The 19,813-nt window shown below is 56.2% G+C and overlaps 1 protein-coding gene across 1 annotated transcript; it reads left to right on the top strand.

The window, feature by feature from the left end:
* The first annotated feature begins 80 nt into the window (after positions 1-80).
* ARHGAP1 (Rho GTPase activating protein 1) lies at positions 81-19,507 on the top strand. The gene is made up of 13 exons (XM_068988272.1): positions 81-144; positions 3,968-4,149; positions 4,397-4,492; positions 10,870-10,957; positions 14,983-15,114; positions 15,485-15,571; positions 15,765-15,863; positions 16,485-16,592; positions 16,674-16,750; positions 16,929-17,006; positions 17,319-17,447; positions 17,624-17,727; positions 17,868-19,507. Exons 2-13 carry the CDS (start codon positions 4,017-4,019, stop codon positions 18,054-18,056), a joined length of 1,320 nt encoding a protein of 439 aa, XP_068844373.1. The 5' UTR covers positions 81-144; positions 3,968-4,016; the 3' UTR covers positions 18,057-19,507.
* Positions 19,508-19,813: the final 306 nt, after the last annotated feature.

Raw genomic sequence — 19,813 nt, 5'->3', positions numbered from 1 at the left:
CGGCAGGTCGGAAGTAGGTTGGAGGTGTGGCGGAAGTGGCTGGGGAGTGAAGGAACTGGGAGGGGGCGGTTCCCTGTGAGACAGAAGAGCCGGATGTTTGCAGATCTTTGACAGGCGTGGCAGGGAGAGCGGTGCCCCTCCACGGTGAGCTGCGGGGTGCTGGGTCTCCCTGGGGGGTGACGGGGGCAGGAAGGGGACCGGTCAGATGTTCCGAAGGAAGGGGGTTCGGATGGGGAGGATCGGAGCAGAACCGCGGAAGGGTGCGAGGATGGAGTGGGGCCTGGGAACCTGGCCTTCCCACTGCGCGGGCTCTGCTCCACTCGGTTCTGAAGTGAGAGGACTTTACTTCCTCGTTCCTGGGCGCCTCGCTGGCTGTCATCGAGCAAGCTCGTGGGAAGGGCAAGTCTCCCTGGTCCCAGCTGGGCAAGCACGAAGACCAAGAGGTTTGGAGGAAGAAGCATTCCACCTTTGCCGTTTCTCGGGTTACATTTTCCTCTTCGTGACATGGGATAATTACACCCAAGCGGGGTTTGGTAAACCAGGAGTTTCCGTGCAGATGTGATTGTAGTTGGAAGTTTTGCCGCTGTGTTGTGAGATTTGCATTTTCACAATTCTGGAGTCCCACCTAGGAGGGCGATCCCAACGCCAGAGAATACGATTTCATGTTGTTTATTCCAGTTATCCACGGAGGATGTTAGGGAAGAAGCTTTACTTTGCCCTTTTTGTAGAACTTTGAGAATCGCTTGAATAACCGTCCCTTAGAGAAGTACTGAAGGAATTGACCTGCACAAAGGGACCACCTTAAGGTAGACATGGGTTAGATTCTTGACTTTGCTGTATGACCCTAAGCAATTGCCTTATTATTACTTTTTTTTTTTTCTGGTGCTAGGTTTCTGAAACTGTAGTGGGTTTTACATACCTCTCTTGTTTTACATACCTCACTGGTGCTGTTGTGAAAAAGTAATTTGTATCCAGCTCACAGGAAATGGCAACCCACTGCAGTACTCTTGCCTGGAGAATCCCATGGACAGAGGAGCTTGGTGGGCTACAGTCCAGGGGGTCACAAAGAGTCAGACACAACTGAGCGACTTCACTTTCACTTTCATGGGTGGTTGGTTCCCTTTTCCTCTTAGGATACAAATTGACTTGTTCTGTTACTCAAAAAAATAACTGAGCATCTACTCTGTGCCAAATGTAATTTTGAGTAGGTCAGGCAGGATTTCTTAAACAGAAATTCTCAGAGGGCCTGTGAATCCCTTAAATTTCATGCAAGATTTCACGCACGTGCTGATTTTGCTGAGGGAAAAAGCCACTAATTTCTCTAGAATTTCAGAGAGTTCCAGGACTTCTGCCTAAAGTGAGTCTTGAAGATTTTTGTAAAGGTCGACATTTTACCAACTGAGAAGGGAAAATTTACTCTGAGAGTGAAGGCTTCCCAGGTCGCTCAGTGGTAAAGAATCCATCTGCAATGCAGGAGATATGGGTTCCATCTCGGGGTTGGGAAGATCCCCTGGAGAAGGAAATGGCAACCCATTCCAGTATTCTTGCCTGGGGAATCCCCATGGACAGCGGAGCCTGGTGGGGTCACAAAAGAGTCGGACATATCTGAGTGACTAAATAACAACAAAAAGAGTGTTTTGCAGAGTGGTGCAGGACTTGTAAGTGACAGGAGTCTTAGGCAGCCAGGATACTTCTTTTCCACTATTTTATGTTCCAGTTTCCCTGTACTAGCCTCCCTTCCACTCCCACTGAATGGGAGCTGAGCTTCTGGGCTCACTTGGGCAAAAGCTGTTAGTTGGAAAGTGATGAGAGTGGCCAGACTGGCTGGGAGGTGGAAACAAGAATGATTAGTTATGCTGGCAAAGGAAGTTATGGGGCAGGGGAGAGGTCAGTTTGGAAGAACTGGCAAAATGCAAGAGTTACTGGAAGAAGTGGGGTTAAACTCATCTCCCTTTGAGAAAGTGTCCCTTTCCCTCCCTCATACATACTTCAACTCCCAGCTGTTTCTTCTAATCCTGTTGTCCACTTTAGCATAAGTATTTTAGACCGCTGGACAGTTATATTTCTGGGAGGAACCTTCGCTTCTGTAGACGAGGAAATTAGGCCTAGATAGGAAAAAGACTTGCTCAGCATTTTGCGACCCACGCAGCTCTATGGCCCAGGTCTCGGTGTATCTCTTCCCATGCCTTTTTCACAGCATCAAATACCCACCGTGAGCAGGAAGACTTCTCTGGAACAGCTGGGGGCAGGGCTGAAGGAACTCTTGGTCTCTGGGTAATAACCCAGCAGAAGGAATGGAGAGAAGGCTCAGGCCTGGAGAGGGTTCCTGTGAGCTGCATTCTGTCCCTGTTACCTGGTGAGAGGGGCCCCTGCTGGGGGAGCCTTCACAGCCTCCTGGCTGAATGTTGGGGCGATGCTTATTCCTGAATTAGGTGTTGGAGGGTCGAAACGGAATGGGGAGCTGGGGTGAGGGGTACAGAGGCACTCAGTGCGAGAAATGCCTTCCCAAACAAGAAAGGACATCTTTCTTGTGTTTGTGGAAAGGGACTTGTGCTCTGGTGATAAGCAGTGAATAAGGGTAGCAGGTAAGGCCAGAGGACAGGAAGAGGAAGAAAAAGAAGTTGTGGTATGCTTTTTGGGTGGGGCAGGGGAGTTGTTTGGCGGCTCAGTTTTGGCTCCAGACCTTCAAAGAGCTTTTACCACTGAAGCAGTGTGGTTGCTCTGGTAACAGGGTAGTTGTTGCTAGGTTGTTGCTACATAAGGAAGTAGGGAGCTGCCAGTTTGCCATCCAGAATCTTTGCTAAGACGTGCACAGGAGGTTGTCACATCGCTCAGAGGTGTCCAGGGTCTGGATCTGGGCCCACAGTTCTCGCCTCTTCTCCCCTACCCGCGTCTGGGTCTTGTCTGCACTCCTTATCTGCCCTGCTGAGTCTCTGACCATATATGTCATTTTTCGGGGCTCCAGGAATGCAGTGGACTTAGAGCAGCCTCTCCTGCGGGGTTGGCCGAATGGGTTGAATTAAAACTCCCCTCCCTCACACATCTGGTGAACTGGTGAAGGCAGAAGGGGTGAACTTCTCGTCAGGGCCGAGGGCAGAAGGTGCCCCCTCCAAGCTGCATGCAGCCGCGTCCCTAAGGCCAGACCCCAGACCCCAGACCCGAGCAGACCCAACGTCAGAGCTGGCTCTTCTCCTTGCCCGCCTGTGGCAGCTGCTGTGCTAGTTTCCACCTCCTGGATCTCTGCACTCTGGGTATTGTGGGCTTCCTCCTTCCCCACCTGTACCCTCTGATCCTTAAGGTGGTCTGAAACCGGCATCAGGAGGTCCCCACAGAGTAGAGTGGGCTTGGGAGCCTCCAGGAACCTGCAGATTGTCCGCGGTGACTGGCAGGCAGATTGCATTTCCTGCTGCTCGATCCTGTTCTCGGGCAAACCCAGCTGGGCCCCTTGGCTGTGGCCTTTCTCCTTCAGCCTTATTGCCTCTGGCCACCTCCTGCTCCCAGGACCACAGCTGACCTGTTTCAGGCAGGGGTCTGGAGCAACCCTGTGCTCCTTAGAGTCTTGCGCAATCTTCCCCGTAACTGCTGGGGTCTGGGAGGCGTCCGTGCTCTATGACCCTGGAGGAGAAGGCACGGGCCTCGACCCTCCGCAGCTGGGATGGCATGGCTGACCCAGCAGAGCAATGGGCAGTGCAGGGTGTGGCGCAGCCCTTCCACATCCAGCTGGAGGGGCCTGACGGCAGGCACTGAGCCGTGCCCTCTGTTGCCTCAGCTGCCTTTCCTGACAGCGTGCCAGAACACCATGGAGCCAGGAAAGCCAGGAGCTCCATGGTGCCCTTGGCACGGGGGAGAGATGTTGAGGAACAGGGACAGAACAGGGGAGCAAAGAGTGGGGGCCGGAGGGCTTGCCGTAGAAGTCATGGGTGAAGAGAGTGTCTCACTGAGCAGCCAGCTCCCTTCTGTGTCTCAGGGTTCTCTGTGGGTTCTGCCGTGTGGAGCTGTGGGGTGCAGGCTTGGCCATGGACCCGCTCTCAGAGCTGCAGGACGACCTGACCTTGGATGACCCCAGCCAGGCTCTGAACCAGCTGAAGCTAGCTTCCATCGATGAGAAGAACTGGCCCTCAGATGAAATGCCCGACTTTCCCAAGTCAGGTGGGCGCGGCCTGATGTCAGCAGCCTTGGGTGCCCTAGAAGGGGAGACCCCCCGCACTTCCTGTGGAAGGAAGACCCTGGGAGGACGAGGTGGGGACAAACAGATCAGCCCCCATCAGAGCAGACCAGATCAGATGAGGGTGGGGCTGGGGCACAGGCCTTAGGGGAAGAGCCAGAGAGCACGAGTCTCAGAGGGGGACGTTAGCGCAGCCCCTGGATCGTCCCCTGACTTTGCTGTGTTCCTCAGATGACTCCAAGAGCAGCTCCCCAGAGCCTGTCACCCACCTGAAGTGGGATGACCCTTACTATGACATCGCCCGGCACCAGATCGTGGAGGTGGCAGGTGAGCACCCCCTGCACCCCAGCCTTGCACCTTGTCCCCCACAGTCCACACTCCTGGCTTAAGGAAGCCAGCCCCTCCTGGCTGAGGGCAAGGGGCTGCAGGGGAGGGGCAGGCTTGACCCCTGACCAGGGAGCTCTTCCGGTTCCATGTACCAATTTTTTTTTTTCTTTTCGAGTTCATTTTATTTTTGCTTTTTATTTTTTAATCAGAGGATGATTGCTTTACAATGTTGCGCTGGTTTCTGCCATACAGCCACAGAAGTCGGCCATCAGTGCATGTGTATACACATACACACCCCTTGGACCTCCCTCCGCCCCCCACCCCCGCCTCACCTCCTCGGCCGTCACAGGGTGCTGAGCCGAGCTCCCTGCACGTCGCATTCTTTAAACAAGCAGACTCACTTGTGAGGGCCGCTGGGTCTGGTCACCCGCAACCACCTCCTGACCTGTGACCTGGTCTCCGTTGGCGGATGGCGTGTGGGAGGCGTGCTGAGAGCCCTGGGTGGGATTCCCAGGTCTGCATCTGAGCGCGTCTCCTCCTCACAGGGTTGCTCAGAGGATGACGGCGGTGAACATATGTCTGGCCCAGCCGGAACTTAGTTGGCCCTGAACACTAGCACCCTGCCCTTTGCCTCAGGTCAACTTTTCTACCCCAGGAGTTCCTAGGAATCCCAGGGAGGTGCCAGTCCCTCTGGGGAAACCCCACTCTAAGTCTGGAATGGCAAAGCCTCCTTGCGGGAGTTAGGAGCCACGTGACTCCTGGAGCATCGGGTTCCCCACACATGTCCTACCTGCTAAGAACGGGTGTGGGGGCCCCCTCGAGTCTTGGCCTCAGTGCGTGCCCACCCTGCTGTTCATAACATGGGGCCCAGAAGACCCCTGCAGCAGGGAGGAAGCAGAGACATTGATGCCCTGGTTTCTGCCCTTAAGGTCCTCCTGCTGAAAGAGGAAATTGAAACTGTAGGATCCTTTGTCTTTCCTTCAGCTGTAAGCAGGATGGCAGCATGGCCCTGCTCTGAGGTCTTGGGGTGGACTAGGGGAGCCAGGTGGCTTGTGGCCCCCGGAGCCCTGTGCCATGCTGGCCGAGGGGTACCTGGAGGCATCCGGCCACAGGGAAGGGGCAGGGAGCCCCGTCTCTCCCGAATGCTGGGCTCGAGGAGGGGTGGGGAAGTTGAGAAGGTTGTCCCTAACATTTCAAGGTGTTTCCTTGGCATCGATGTCCCTGACGCCTACCCTGGTCTGGTTTAGAGAACTTGGCGGTGGCCTCTCTCAGCCCTACTTCAGCAAGGCCAAGAGTTCTTTAGTGATCTGGTCCTGCCCTGAGCACAGGAGGGTCCCTTGAAGGTTTAGGACTTTCCCTGCTCCCAGAGACGGACCTGGTTGGGAGTGTCTGATGTGAGGGAGTCTGTCTCCTGACCTCCTCCTGGCGCGCATGCCCAAGTCGCTGGCACAGCAGGTAGGCTGCCCCCAGCCCCCACAGGTGCAACCCTTGCGAGCTGGGCGGCAACTTATTTCTGTCTCTCCAGGGTGTGATGAGCCTGAGAGGGCCCAGCCAGGTAGGTGTGTTGCTGGCTCTCCATGCTTGGCCTTCTCTGGGCTGTGGATCAAGAAGGGCTCTTGGTGGAAGCCAGGTGGGGCCAGCTTAATTGCAGCCCCACTCCCTGGAGCTGGGAGCTGGTGGCACCGGGGCCAGGGAGGGGGATGGAGATCGCAGAGGATTATAGGTTTGACAGCGTGGGGGCTGTGCGGGGACACGTGCAGAGCCCCAAGGGCACGGCGTCCCAGAGGAGGATCCAGTGTCCCATTTACAAGGTGCTGGGGCAGCTGAGTGGTGGAACCACAGCTGGAGGGAGGGGGCCTTGTCCACGGTGGGTCGTGGGGCTGCTTGCAAGCCATGGCCTGCTTAGTGCTGGCTCGGGGCCCCTCTCGGGGGGCATCCCCCGTGCGTGTGCCTCTCTGACTGCTGAGAGGTGTTCGGATTGGCACTGCCCGAGCAGGAGTTGTTTGATGAAGACTATGGCAACGTCCGGGGAGTCCAGTTTCCTGGCCTTGGAGCCCCTCCTGCAAGGGAAAGTGGGTTATGTTCCCCAACTCCGCTGCAGTCCTCTGTTGTCCTTGCTGGCATGCTCCACAGTCAAATCTGACTGGTCCACGTGGGTTCTTTGCAGTGACATGCTGGTAAATGTTTAACAGTTGGCCCTCCAGAAAGGAAAAAGTAACCAAATACTGTTACTGTAATATTCATAGCATTTTCAGTTTTTACCTGCCAATAGCAGATTTCAAGCCACCAACAGTGATGTCAGCTGGCTTGCAGTATCGCCAGCAATTTAACCTTTGCACAAACATGCCCCAGCTCCCACCTCCCACCTCCTTGGCCGCCTGCTCTCAGGTTGTGGGAGGGTGCTGGTCCGGCCCACCCAGAATGCCTGCTGGAGGAGGCGCGCTGTGGCTGACTGACCCCCAGGTACCCCTGGGGAGCTCCTGATCGGTGTCTGGGGAAGGCAGAGGTTTCTTTCTCAGGCAGCTGGTCTTTCCCTGGTGCTGTTCCACAAGCACCGGGCCTGCCCTCTGAGCCCTCTCCCTCAGTGCTCTGGGGACACAGCTCGTTCTTTCCCTTCAGTCTCCAGGGTAGAAGTCTGTTCTCTTCTGAGGTGAAGAGGGGACTCCCAGGCCTTTTTTATGCATGCGTCTTGGAGGAGCAGTTACCCTGCCTACTGGGAGATGCCCGAGCCACCCAGGACTAGGGCAGCTGGGGCTCCACTCCAAGGAGGAGAGGGCAGGTCCTGGGCCCGGGGCTTACCCATGTCTCATTCCTTGCTGCTCTGAGATTCTTGCCATCCAGTCTCTCCCTGACTGCCCCCTACCCCCAACTTTGTCCCTCATCCCCATCCTGACTTCACTTGCATTTGTAAAACATTTACTCTGGAACAAGCCCAGTAGTCAGCATTGAGGATTCATTGAGGAAAAATGTACACTCTTTCTTTCACGGATCGTACAGTCCTGTGAAGTGGTTCTTGAAGTGGTCAGGCGGCCTCCTTGGGGATATGAAAGGTATGGCCCTCTTTTGCAGAAAACACATGCACGGACTGGTAATATCTCTTCTCTAACATCATGGCGTTGGTGGGTGCCCATTGGTGGAACCCCAGTTGAGGATCCAGTGTCCCATTTACAAGGTGCTGGGGCAGCTGAGTGGTGGAACCACAGGCCTCTGGCCTCTCACCTCAGCTGCTTGCTTAACCAGTTACCAGCTCTTTCAATCCCAGGGCCCTGTGAGCTCAGACCTCCCACCCTGCCAGAGTCCTCAAGTCTGCCAGCCAGTGTGTGTGTGAGTCACTCAGTCGTGTCCAACTCTGTGCAGCCCCATGGACTGCCGCCCACCAGGCTCCACTATCTGTGGAATTCTCCAGGCAAGAATACTGGAGTGGGTAGCCATTCCCTTCTCCAGGGGATCTTCCTGGTCCAGGGATCGAACCTGGGTCTGCTGCACTGCAGGCAGATTCTTCACCACCTGAACCACCAGCCAGTGAGGGTCACCTTACTGGTGGAAGGCAGCGATGACAGTCTTTCAGAATCCTCGATGCTCCTCCCAGCATTCCCCCTGCACCCTGGGTGTTTCCTCTGTTCAGAGAAGAGTACAGAGATGATGCGTTCCCCTTCCCCACAAAACCTCCTTCCCCCGCTCTCCTCCAGCCACAGGGTCATAGTAGGAGGCCGAGGGGTTATTAAGCTCCCGACTGTACACAAGTCTAACCTTCGTCCCTGCCCCCGCCAGCCTGCTCTTCCTTCTGTCGGAGTCAGTGGGAGGTGAATCAGAGCAGGCAGCAGAGCCACCCCCCGCTGGCCGCTAAGGAACCCAGCGCCTCAGGATCTGGGCCAGGCTGTGAAGGAGAACAGGTGACACCTGCTTCTTCAAAATAGACCTGCTGCTGGACGGAGCTGCACTGTCTCCTCCTCAGGAATGCTTGCAGAAGGATCTTGGCTTGTGAAGTCTGGAGAAAGTCTGCCCTGCACTTTGGGAAACTGCCTCGAGCAGTCTCATAACCCAGATAGCACCGTGAGCAAACTCAGAAATAGAGCCGTGCTGGGCTGACCTGTGCCAGGCGACTGGCGCTTCCTGAATACCCATCACGTTGCTGGGCTCTGGACCAGCACTGGACATTCAAAGACGGACAAGGAGGCACCTGTCTGTGAGCTGCTCATCGCTTCCAGAAGAGACAGACACGAAGATAGTTATACAGGGGAGTCAAATCGTCATGACAAAGATCGGTGACAGTTCACGCGGGAAATTGCCCCTGGCCTGCCCCGGGGAAGGAGGAGAGACACAGGCTTCTGCTTGGGACAAGTCTTAAGGGTTCAGAGGAGTTAGCAAAGAGGAGCAGAATTGCCTGGAGGAAGTCCTGTCTGTCTGGCATGAGAAGCAGTCGCCGAAGCCGCCTGCTGTGCACTGGCCTGAAAGTGTGTGGAGTGTGAGCCTGCCACGGCGGGGAGATGGGGCCAAGCCTGGAGAGTCCTGTGAGCCTTTCTGAGGGGCTTTTACACAGCTCAGGATGGGGTACAGGAGGAAAGGGGAGTCAAGGCAGGAGAGACAGGCGCAGGTAGATGCTTCTAATTCTCTACGGCTGGAAGTTGGGGCAGTTTAGAAAGAAGAATGGAGCCAGTCTCTGGGCCTGATGGGAAACCTGACCCAGGAAATTCTGGGAGTGCCCCGGCTATCACCTTTCAGGGTGGACAGAGGCTTGGCAGTGTTCTGAGTGGAGATGGGATTGTTGGAGGGGTTGATCCAGAGGCTGGACATGATAGACTCCTAGAAGCCTGGGAGGTATGGGCTAAGGCCAGAGCACCAGCAGGGACTGAGGCCATGCTGCCCACATTCCAGAAGCTTGCCTCAGCCTTGAGCAGAAGGGCAGAGCCTTGGCAAAGCACTGAGTCCTGGGTTAAGTCACTGACCAGAAGGATCATGAAGACCATGGTTCATTAAACATGGAGAAGAACACTCAGTAGTAAAGTGTCAAGGAATCCCTTAGTCCTCAGAGGTGAGAGGCAGACAGGCCATGTGGGCTGTGTAAATGTTTTTTTAATTTGCTTCTGATGGAGGGGCATTAGGTGAGTGTGGTCTGGTGACTCTGGAGAGTGTGAGGCTAAAGATGAAGGGAAAGGCCCTGGGACATGGGGCACGGGGGACCGAGCCTTATCCCCACCCGGCTTTGCTTGGGGTCCTTGGTCCACACTGACCCTGGAAGAGCATCTCACCTTGGGAGGCTGTCTCGTGTCTCAGAAGCTCCCCGGCTTCATGACAAGGCCAGATGGTCAGACCATGAAACAGTGACTCATTTTGGACAGACATCCCTCAGAGATTTACGCCATGAGCGCTTTTCCAAAGCATCATAAACTCCTCTGAACTCCATGTTCTTTAGAATGTCCTTAAGGAGAAAGAAATGATTTGTAGAAATGTCCAGAGATCAATCAACTGTGGCCAATAGTTCTGATGGTAAAAATCAGAAAGTGCTGTTAGTAGTCAAGAGCAAGACATGACTATTAAGTCATCAGACTGATTTCCTCGGTGGCCCCAAGCTTTCTGAGAAGGTGGCTCCAAGAAGTTTTTCACATACAGGCTGCTCAGAGTGGGTGCTTCTGGGATAAGCGTGGAATTATAAGATGTATGGCAGTTGCTTTGGCGGCTGTGACTTTTTTGGGGTTTTCTTTAGTTATGGTGAAATTTACATACTGTAAAATTAGCGGTTTTAAAGTGTTTAATTTGGTGGCGGTTAGTACTTGCTCGCTGTTGTGCAACCACTGCCTCTGTCTAGCTCCATCGTTTCATCCACAGTGTCACCCATGCCACCCCCCATAACCATAAGCCTCAGTCCCTATTCTCCCTTCCTCCCAGCACCTGTAACCACTGATTTGCTTTCCTTTGCTACAAATTTACCTACATAGCTCATATAAGTGGGACCAAACAGCATGTTTCCATTCAGGTTCTTTTCACTTAGCACCCTGGTGTCAAGGTTCACTCACAATGTGGCATGCATCAGTGCTCCCTGCCTTTTCATTGCCAAGCAGTAGTCCACTGCACAGACTCACCACATCTTCTTTATCCACCCATCATCCTCTGACAGACATTTGGGTGGTTTTCCACCAGGCGTGACTTTTCACAAAGTCATATTGTATTTTTTATACCCCGGGTCAGCAGCCCTGAGAGCACCCTGTCCCTCTTTCTTCAGCGACACGCCCTCGAGTGCAGGCAGCTGCACAGAGGTCTGTCCGCCTGGCCCCCGAGCTAAACGGCACGGGTCTCCAGGCCTGGCCCCTTTCAAATCCTCGCCTGACTGCTCGTGGCTGATCGCGCACCTACCGTCTTCCATCTCTCTCCACACCTAGGAGATGACAAGTACGGGCGGAAGATCATTGTGTTCAGCGCCTGCCGAATGCCCCCGAGCCACCAGCTGGACCACAGCAAGCTCCTGGGGTGAGTGCCCACGGGGGGGGGGGGGGCAGTGGTGGGCGTGTGCCCAGATCCCTCCTGCGGTGGGAGGCCATTTTCCTTCCTGCTCCTCCTGCCCTAGGAGTACCGAGCCAGCTGCCTCCCTCAAGGCCTCCCCTCCTCTGCTGAGAAAAGGGGTCTAATTTTGTTTGTTTGTCTGCCTTTGGCTGTGCCGGGTCTTCGCAGCGGCGCCAGCCTTTCTCTGTTGCAGTGGCTTCTGCTGTGGCGGAGCCCGGGTGCTAGGGTGCTCGGGCCTCAGTAGCTGCAGCGTGCGGGCTCGGCAGTTGCGGCTCCCGGCTCTGGAGCACAGGCTCAGTAGTTGTGGCACATGGGCGTAGCTGCTCCCTGGCATCTGGGCTCTTCCCGGACCGGGTGTTGAACCTGCATTGGTAGGTGCATTCTTTACCGCTGAGCCATCGGGGAAGCGCTGTTTTGTTTTGTTTTGTTTTTAATAATTTTATTGAAGTTTGACTGTGCTGGGTCTTCGTTGCCGTGCGGGCTTTTCTCTAGTCGCGGTGAGCGCGGGCTTCTCCTTGCCATGGCTTCTCTTACTGTGGACCACAGGCTCCAGCGCGCACAGCCTTCACTAGCTGCAGCTCCTCAGCGAGCCATTTTACATCTAGGGGGTGGGCTAGGAATCAGACCCGATTTCTAGTCCTGGAAGCCATCTGCGTGACCTTGGCAAGTGGCCTTCATCTCTTCCAGCTTCTTTTCAGTTTTCTTAGGGGCTGATACAGTCCTTGTTCCTTGTAGGAGTGAGATACTGCTCGGGAAAATACTTTGAAAAGTCAAATACTGTCCAAACCTGAGGCCTGATTAAGATGATGATCAGTCTGAGGCGGTTACAGTTGTTCACCATTTACATGAATAATTACCATTAATCGTATTTTACGCCACATCTGGTGAAATGACTTCTGTACCTATGTGGATTCTGATAGCCAAATGGATGAAATAGCTCTGGTTGGTCTGGAAATCTCCAGAGGCAAGTTCAAAGGCTGATTGAAAGCGGAAGTTTGACAGGCTCTGTTCTGATAAGTGTGGGTCCTTGGGCCCCCACCAGGCCTGCGCTGGGCCCATAGCGCGTGCGGAGGCAAGGCCATAGCTGCCTTCCTCCTGAGGCTCCTCCTCCGTGTGTGCACAGATTCCCATCTTGCGCTCCTTTCCCAAGCACTTCAAAGCACTCCCCGCGGTTGAGAATGTCTGCCCTGCCCTTACCAGCCCTTTGGGGGTCCTGAACGGCTGTGTATGTGGAGGGGCTGGTGTGGGGTCAGGGACTGTCGGGGGCTGCTGCAGCAGAAAGGCGCGGGGGTGGGGCGGGGGTGGCGGAGTGCAGTCTCTGCAGTCCTGTGAGCCAGGGCCGGGCCGCGTCTGCAGCCCTGTGTGACTGCTTTCCCTCAGGTCTCCAGAGCCCTCCTCCTGGGGCTCCTCAGCCGCGCAGGCAGGCAGAGCCTTGCCCGGGCCTGTCCTGCGGCCCAGCCAGGAACAGGCCAGGGACCCCCGCCTGAGGGGGGCTGAGTCACATGCCCTCCTCTCTGGTTTTATCTCAGCATCTGGCAAGGCATGGGACAGACTCCTGGCCGAATGATGGTCCGAGTGGGAGGAAGTCAGTGGAGGGAAGGTGGGAAAGCACCCAATTTTCAGGAGCGAGCTTGCTGAGTAAGGCTGCCCCCTACTCGGGGGCTTCAGGAAGCCCTCTGTCCCCTGTCCTGTCTTACCCCCTCCACCCAGCCTGGCAAGGAGACACTTTCATCTCACATCCGTCCTGTCATCTTGTTTCCAGTCTGACTATCTCAGGCTTGGCTTTTCTGGGGGGTTGAAACAGAAAGTGCCTGAAGCTTGGATGCAGAAGACCAACGAAACTGCAGCCCTGCCATTAACTAGCTGCGTGCTTGGGTCAGGTCTCTCCTGAGCCCTATAAAAATAAGAATTGTGCTCGCTTCACGGGATGGTGTGGGCTTTAGGTGAGAAAATATACATGAAATGCTATTGTATTCATCTGTATCACAGATTTCAAGAATTTAGAAAAGTGTAGATAGTGATTAAGAAGAAGTATAGAAGTATAGAGAGCGAGAAAATGTCCCATAAACCCACCCCCTGGAGAGAAACCACGGGTAATATTTCAGTGTATTCACGTCCTTTTTTTTTCCTGTAACATATATTGGACTCTATAGTCAGTTTTATATATTACATGATGTTTTTATCTTCTGAGCATTAGACATTCCTCAAGGACATCCTTTTAAAGAATTGTTATCGAGATATATGCATTCAGGAAAGCAAGCACATTATGTATACTACTTGATGAATTTTCAAAAATTAAATATACCCATGTCATCCATACCCACAAACCTCCCTTTGCTCTTCCAGTCACTGCCCCAGAGTGTAGCCACTGTTCTTACATCTAGCTTCACAGATTGGTTCTGTTCACAGAAACATCCTGTGGGGTATTCTATTTATAGATCTCCTGTGATTTATTTAACCAATTCCCTATTCTTGGACACTGAGTTTGCTGCTCATTTTTCCCCCCATTATAAAACAGGCTATAATGAACAGCCTTTTATTAAAACATTTCTGTCCATCTCTGATTAGTTCCTTGGGATAAATTCCTGGACACATTTTTACCAGGTCAAACAGTATGAACATTTTATAGCTTCTGATAAACATCAATTCATTGCCCTCCCAAATGTCATAACATTTATCAAAGGATGAGTGTATTTTCACTGCACCCTTTGCTGTTTTATTTATCTTTGTAAATAAATCAGTTGTGCGGCATGCGGGCTCTTAGTTCCCCCACCAGGGATTGAGGCCGTGTCCCTTGCAGTGGAAGCTCTGAGTCTTGACCACTGGACCACCAGGGAAGCCCTAACTTTTGCCGTTTTACAGTTGCAAAATGCCCTCTTTTTATGTGACAGCTTTTTTTGCAAAGTGCTCAGTGTGTATAAGGAGTAAATTATTGTGCAGTGATGATCAGAATTAAGATGATCAATCCGGCATCAGACACCTCACGCGCCCACCAGTGCTGTCCCAGCTGGGCACCCGTGGACCAGTGTTCAGGTTATCCTCTCTGGGTTAGGTCAGATTGTGTCTGGGCACTCAGTCCCATCCTTGGGCACTTTTCCCAGCTCCTTTCCTCCTTCCCCATGTCTCCTTGGAAGCCCTTAGCATTCCTGCGCGCCCAGCCTCCCCACCTGGAGCAGCATTCCTCCTGGGACCTGGGAGCTGTAGGCCAGGCGGGACGAGGGTTTTCCCCAGGGCTCCTCTCCCTCTCTGGAATTCATATTCATTCACTTCCTACTTCCCCACCTCAGATGAGCCCAGCGTGTGTGTTTGTATTAGATGGTAGGTATTGTGCTGTGAGGATTGGGAACTTGAACTGTGGATCCTTGGTCCACAAGCTGTCCAGAAAAAACAAAACCCTGGAGCAGGAGAGGAGGCCCCCTGTCCACTCCGATCCCCTTTCACAGTGCTCCGCAGCCAGCCCTGCGGGTGTGAAAGGCAGACCTGTCCCGTGATCAACGCGGCCACACTCAGAGTCGGTTCACCTCCAGGCTCTCCCACAAGCTTGACCTCTCTGAGCCTCACTGCCCTCACTTATAAGAGAGCATAGTGTCAGCCTCCATTATGATGAGGAAGGCGTGAGACAGTGTATGCAAAGTGCTTGGTAGACACTGAAGGCTTAATCCTGATGAATGGTGACCGCCACCATCATCGACTCACAGCAATCCCGTGAGGGGAAAGGCTATTCCCATTTTGACTGGAGGTATGTGAGGTGGCTCCAGTGAGTCCTGGTCTCCTGACTTCTAGTCAGTGCTCAGGAGAACTGTTGTTGTTACTGTTATTCCTCGCCCAGCCCAGCTGTTCCTCGTCCACAACACTGTGACCAGTTGTGCAGCCAGAATAGACCGGCGGGCCGCGGGGCCAGGCAGAGGGGGCAGCTCCTTGGGGCGCGGGGTCTGCCTTACCCGGGCCTCCCCTGCAGACACGGCAGGCCTGAGTGGGGCTGTGTCTTGCAGGTACCTGAAGCATACCCTGGACCAGTACGTGGAGAGCGACTACACGCTGCTGTACCTACACCACGGCCTCACCAGCGACAACAAGCCCTCCTTCAGCTGGCTCCGGGATGCCTACCGGGAGTTTGACCGCAAGTGGGTGGGGGCCTTGGGGGAAGCTCCAGGGCCCTGGGGGGCCAGCACCGCCACCCTATGCTGGGCTGCCCTCTGCTTGGGCAGGAGTGTGTACACATTCCATGCCCTGGGGGAGGCGGGTGCCCCCCTACCTGGGTAGACGGAACACTAAGACTCCCAACTTGGAACGGCCTGGGCTCAAATCCGTTTCTCTGCTGACTCCCGCCGTGACCCTTTGTGCTCCTTAAGCTCTCCGAGCCTGTTTTCTAATGTGTAAAATAGGGCCGCAGTGGCACTTCACCTGGCAGGCCTACCGCGAGTCATTGAGTCAGGAACCATACATCAAGGCCCAGCTCTGCCTGTCCCCTGAGCGCCTGTTCTGTCTCTGCAGGTACAAGAAGAACATCAAGGCCCTGTACATTGTGCACCCCACCATGTTCATCAAGACCCTGCTCATCCTGTTTAAGCCCATCATTAGGTGTGTGGGTCCAGGGCGGGCACTGGTCTCTCATGCCCCACTGTGAGCTGTGAAGCAGGTCCCCAGGAAGCCACCCATTCTGGGGACAGACTGGTCAGGCCTCTGCCTGACCCAGGTGGGCCACTGAGAGAGCGCGGAGGCCTGCTGGAGCCGGCCCGCCCTGGACCCACATGCGCTCTCTTCCCACCGACAGCTTCAAGTTCGGGCAGAAGATCTTCTACGTGAATTACCTGAGTGAGCTGAGTGAGCATGTGAAGCTGGAACAACTGGGGATCCCCCGCCCAGTGCTCAAGTGAGGCCGGGGCGGGGGCTGTGTGTGCCCGGCGGGCACTCTACATGCAGGTCCTGCCTGTGTGGGGAGGGTGTGCTGGCCAAGGGGAGAAGCAGCCTTGAGACCCCCAGGATTCACCGAGGAGGCAGATGCAGGGAAAGAGGCGGTACATGGGGTCAGGGTGAGCGAGTTCGGGCCCCATATCTGCCGCTGAGAAGCTGTGTCGCTGAACCTTTTCAAGTGGCGTGTAATCCCTTTCCAGTGTTGTGACCGTTTCTGTTGTACAGACACGTGAATACGCTCTATGTACACAGCACAGCTGCCTCACCCTGGAGCCTCCCTCCCTGGTGGACAGAGTAGGGGAGGGAGAGGGGGGCGAGGTGAGAGAGTAGCCCTGAGATACAGACACACCGCGTGTAAAACAGAGAGCCAGTGGGAAGCTGCCGTCTGACACGGGGAGCTCAGCTCCCGGCGCGGTGATGAGCCTTTCTGAAGTCTTCACTTACTCCTGGGCAAAGCTGGGTTGGTGGGAGGACTGAATGAGGTCATCCATGTAAGGCAGCCCAGTGTCTGACACACAAGAGTTGCCATAGTGACCGCAGAGCCAGGCCGGGGGCCCGACCCTCCCCACTGCTCCCGCAGGTATGACGACTTCCTCAAGTCTACGCAGAAGAGCCCCGCGACCGCCCCCAAGCCCATGCCACCACGGCCCCCTCTGCCCAACCAGCAGTTCGGGGTCTCCTTACAGCAGTGAGTACGCGAAAGGTGGGGGTGGTGCTGGCATCCGGGGGCCGGGAGGGCGGCAGGGCCCTCACAGCCTCGTGCCCGCAGGCTTCGGGAGAAGAACCCAGAGCAGCAGCCCATTCCGCTTGTGCTGCGGGAGACCGTTGCCTACCTGCGGGCCCACGGTGAGTGCCCGGCACGCCCTCGGCCCTCGGGGAGCTTCGGGGCAGGGCTGGGCGGGGTCCCACGTGCACCAGTACCCGCCCTGACCCGGATGGGAAGCCCAAGGCCCGCGGAAGGGGTTTGGGGAGTCCACACGGCGCCCCAGAGCTCTGAGACTCACCAGGCCCGGCCGTTTGCCAGGTCTCACCACTGAGGGGATTTTCCGGAGGTCGGCCAACACCCAGGTTGTCCGGGAAGTTCAGCACAAGTACAACATGGGTGAGTGGCCCCCAGGGATGTGCTGAACCCCGAGGGCCGGTGCAGATCGTTTGTGCGAGTGTGTGTGAGGTTTCTGTGGCATTTGATATGATTACACGGGTCTCACTCCTGCCTGCTTGTCCCAGACCCACTTCCTCCTAGATGAGGTTTCTGGAGGGAGGTGAGGAACGGGCGATGGTGTGTGTTCAGGGGCCGGCCCTGTGCCCCTGTCTCGTGGGAGGCGGGGCTTGTGGCCAAGAGGGCGGCCAGGATTGGCTGCTGGGCTCCGGGCCCCGCCCAGCGCCTTTCCGTGCCCCGCCCTCGCGTCTCCAGGGCTGTCTGTGGACTTCGAGCAGTACAACGAGTTGCACCTGCCGGCAGTCATCCTCAAGACATTCCTCCGCGAGCTCCCTGAGCCCCTGCTCACCTTTGACCTCTACTCGCACGTGGTGGGCTTCCTCAGTGAGTGGCTCCCTCTCCCCTCCCCAGCGTCCGCAGGGTGGGGTCGCAGCTGGCCTCAGGGCGCGCCTGTCCACCCAGGAAAAGTCTGGTTGGGGGTCTCCCTCGAGCCTCCTGATAGGGCTTCCCGAACCAGTCCGGCCATGGCCCCGTGTGACCCAGGCGCCTGTTCGTCACAGACATCGACGAGAGTCAGAGGGTGAAGGCCACGCTGCAGGCCCTGCAGACGCTGCCCGAGGAGAACTACCTGGTGCTGCGTTTCCTCACCGCCTTCCTTGTGCAGGTAGGGCTGGGGGCCGGCCTCTCCGCTCGCCTGGAGTGGGGGTGGGGGGCGCTGCTCCTGGACTTGGGTGTCGGCGCGGGAGGCAGGGTCTGTGGTTTCCGGCTGCAGCGCCCCCTCCAACCCCGCCGTTCCTCCTGCAGATCTCGGCCCTCTCTGACCAGAACAAGATGACCAACACTAACCTGGCCGTCGTCTTTGGCCCTAACCTCCTGTGGGCCAAGGACGCCGCCATCACCCTCAAGGCTATTAATCCCATCAACACATTCACTAAGTTCCTCCTGGATCACCAAGCGGAGCTCTTTCCTAGCCCCGACGGCAAGGGGCTCTGAGTGCCCGCCCCGCCCGCCCCCTGCTCCGGCAGCCCCCACTCTGGACTCTCCCTCCTGGCTTCAGCCTACAGGTGCCAGGGGGTCCTGCCCAGAAAAGGGGCTCTGAGTCCCCTCGGAGAGGGAGGCTGGAGCCCGCCCCCAGACAGCTCCTCCTCCCTTTCTGGCTGGCCCACCTGGCCGGCCCGGAGGCCTCACTGTAACCACAAGACCGTCTCTCTTCGCCTTACACTTCTCACTGCCTCCTTGGGTCCCTGGCTCCTGCGAGGCTCTGCGGAGCCGGCTGCGGCTCTTCGGCCGGGAGGCCTGGCCCCAGCAGCCGCTCCCCTGCTTTCTCCTGCCTCTCTCCCTGGCAACTGGAGACGCCAGAATCACTGCCGGCTGGGCTGGTAGCCGGGGCTGGTCCTCCCTCTTCTGTCTGATGGGGAGCGAAAGGCTAAGCAGGCTGGACTGGCCCTGCTGAGGCTCTTCCCTGTCTGGGTGCAGGCCTGGCGTCAGGCATCCTGTTCCTGTCATCTCCCCTCTGACGGCTCAGCCTTTGGCACTTCCACAGCAAATGGATGGCAGGCTGGAGTCCCACAGTGGCCTTCTCTTCTGCACATCCTGGGTCCACCTTTCCCAGATGGTACTGCCCCCAGGGCATCCTCACTGCCCCCCGGTTCTCCTGCCAGGACTGGGAGCTTGGGGGACGGGGCTGCGTCCCTGCCTCCGTTCAGAGAGATGCCCCACTCTCAGCCCCGACAGCCCCCTAGGGTCCGGTGAGACCAGTGACCAGCAGCCCCCGCCCACCCCCCGCCTTGCCTCTCCCCACTCTGCCAAATCCTTGGCCTCGTCTGTTGTGGAGTCACGGGGGACCCTGCTGGCTGACTCAGGGCCTCAGATAGGTGGTGGCTCCTCCAGTTGCAGACTCCTGGAGGGGCCGGGTAGAGACTTGGCTGTTTAGATTGGCCCCTGCCAGGTAAGTTCTAGCAGCCTCCCCCTGGACCTGGTGATGGCGGAGGCCCCTCTTTCCAGCTGTCCCTTCCTGGTGAACCTCCTTCCTGAGGCCTCGGCCAGAGCCCACACCATGGAGGCCTCACTGACCAGCCCTGCCCCATCTGCGAGCCGGGCGTGGCCTGGGCCCTGACCTCACTGGGCTCTGTTCCCAGGACACTGGCGTGTCAGGACCCCGGAGGATGGATGTGGCTGTTGCCAGCTGCTCTGTCTCCAGGCCAGGCCCAGGCTTCTGCTGTCTGCCTGCCTTTGTGTATCAGGTGTTGCTCACCATCCCATTTACTGGGGAGCCTCGTGGATCTGTTTGGTCTCTCTCCTGTCCCCAGCCCCGCCCTCACCACTAGTCTTTACCCTGGGGGCTCGGGGGACCTGTACTGTGAATCGAGTGTTCACATTCATACTCAATGACTTTCTTGGCACCAATCATGTATTTTACCTTTGCACTTTTTATATTTCAGTAAAAATCGAGATGGAAAACTTTGCATCTGGCTGATCATAGAAGTGGGCATGGAGGCCAGAACCGGGTGGGAGGTGCAGTGTGGGGTTGTGGAAGAGGGGCAGAGGGGCCGCAGGCAGCCCCCTCCTAGTCCGTCTGACCCCTTCCACATCCTGCTGGTATGAAGGCAGCTTTCTGAGCGTCTTCCAGGCTTAGAAGCGTGAACAGTTACCTTCCATTCTTTCTGCACCTGTAGCATTCCAGCTGGCCCCCAAGTGCTATATCCTATTAACCAGGACCTCTGTCCCCCAAACAGAGCAGATCACAGCAC

This window comes from Capricornis sumatraensis, chromosome 16 (assembly GCF_032405125.1).
Source record: "Capricornis sumatraensis isolate serow.1 chromosome 16, serow.2, whole genome shotgun sequence".
NCBI lineage: Eukaryota > Metazoa > Chordata > Mammalia > Artiodactyla > Bovidae > Capricornis > Capricornis sumatraensis.
The sequence above is the reverse complement of the archived record's forward strand: the minus strand, read 5'-3'. Positions and strand labels throughout refer to the sequence as shown.

What these genes read in the sequence shown, in the direction of transcription:
- ARHGAP1 (XM_068988272.1), top strand. Translation starts at nt 4,017, where the DNA reads ATGGACCCGCTCTCAGAGCTGCAGGACGACCTGACCTTGGATGACCCC. An exon ending in GCCCGACTTTCCCAAGTCAG is followed by an intron (nt 4,150 to 4,396) that starts GTGGGCGCGGCC and finishes TGTGTTCCTCAG; the next exon opens with ATGACTCCAAGAGCAGCTCC. An exon ending in CTGTTTAAGCCCATCATTAG is followed by an intron (nt 15,572 to 15,764) that starts GTGTGTGGGTCC and finishes TCCCACCGACAG; the next exon opens with CTTCAAGTTCGGGCAGAAGA.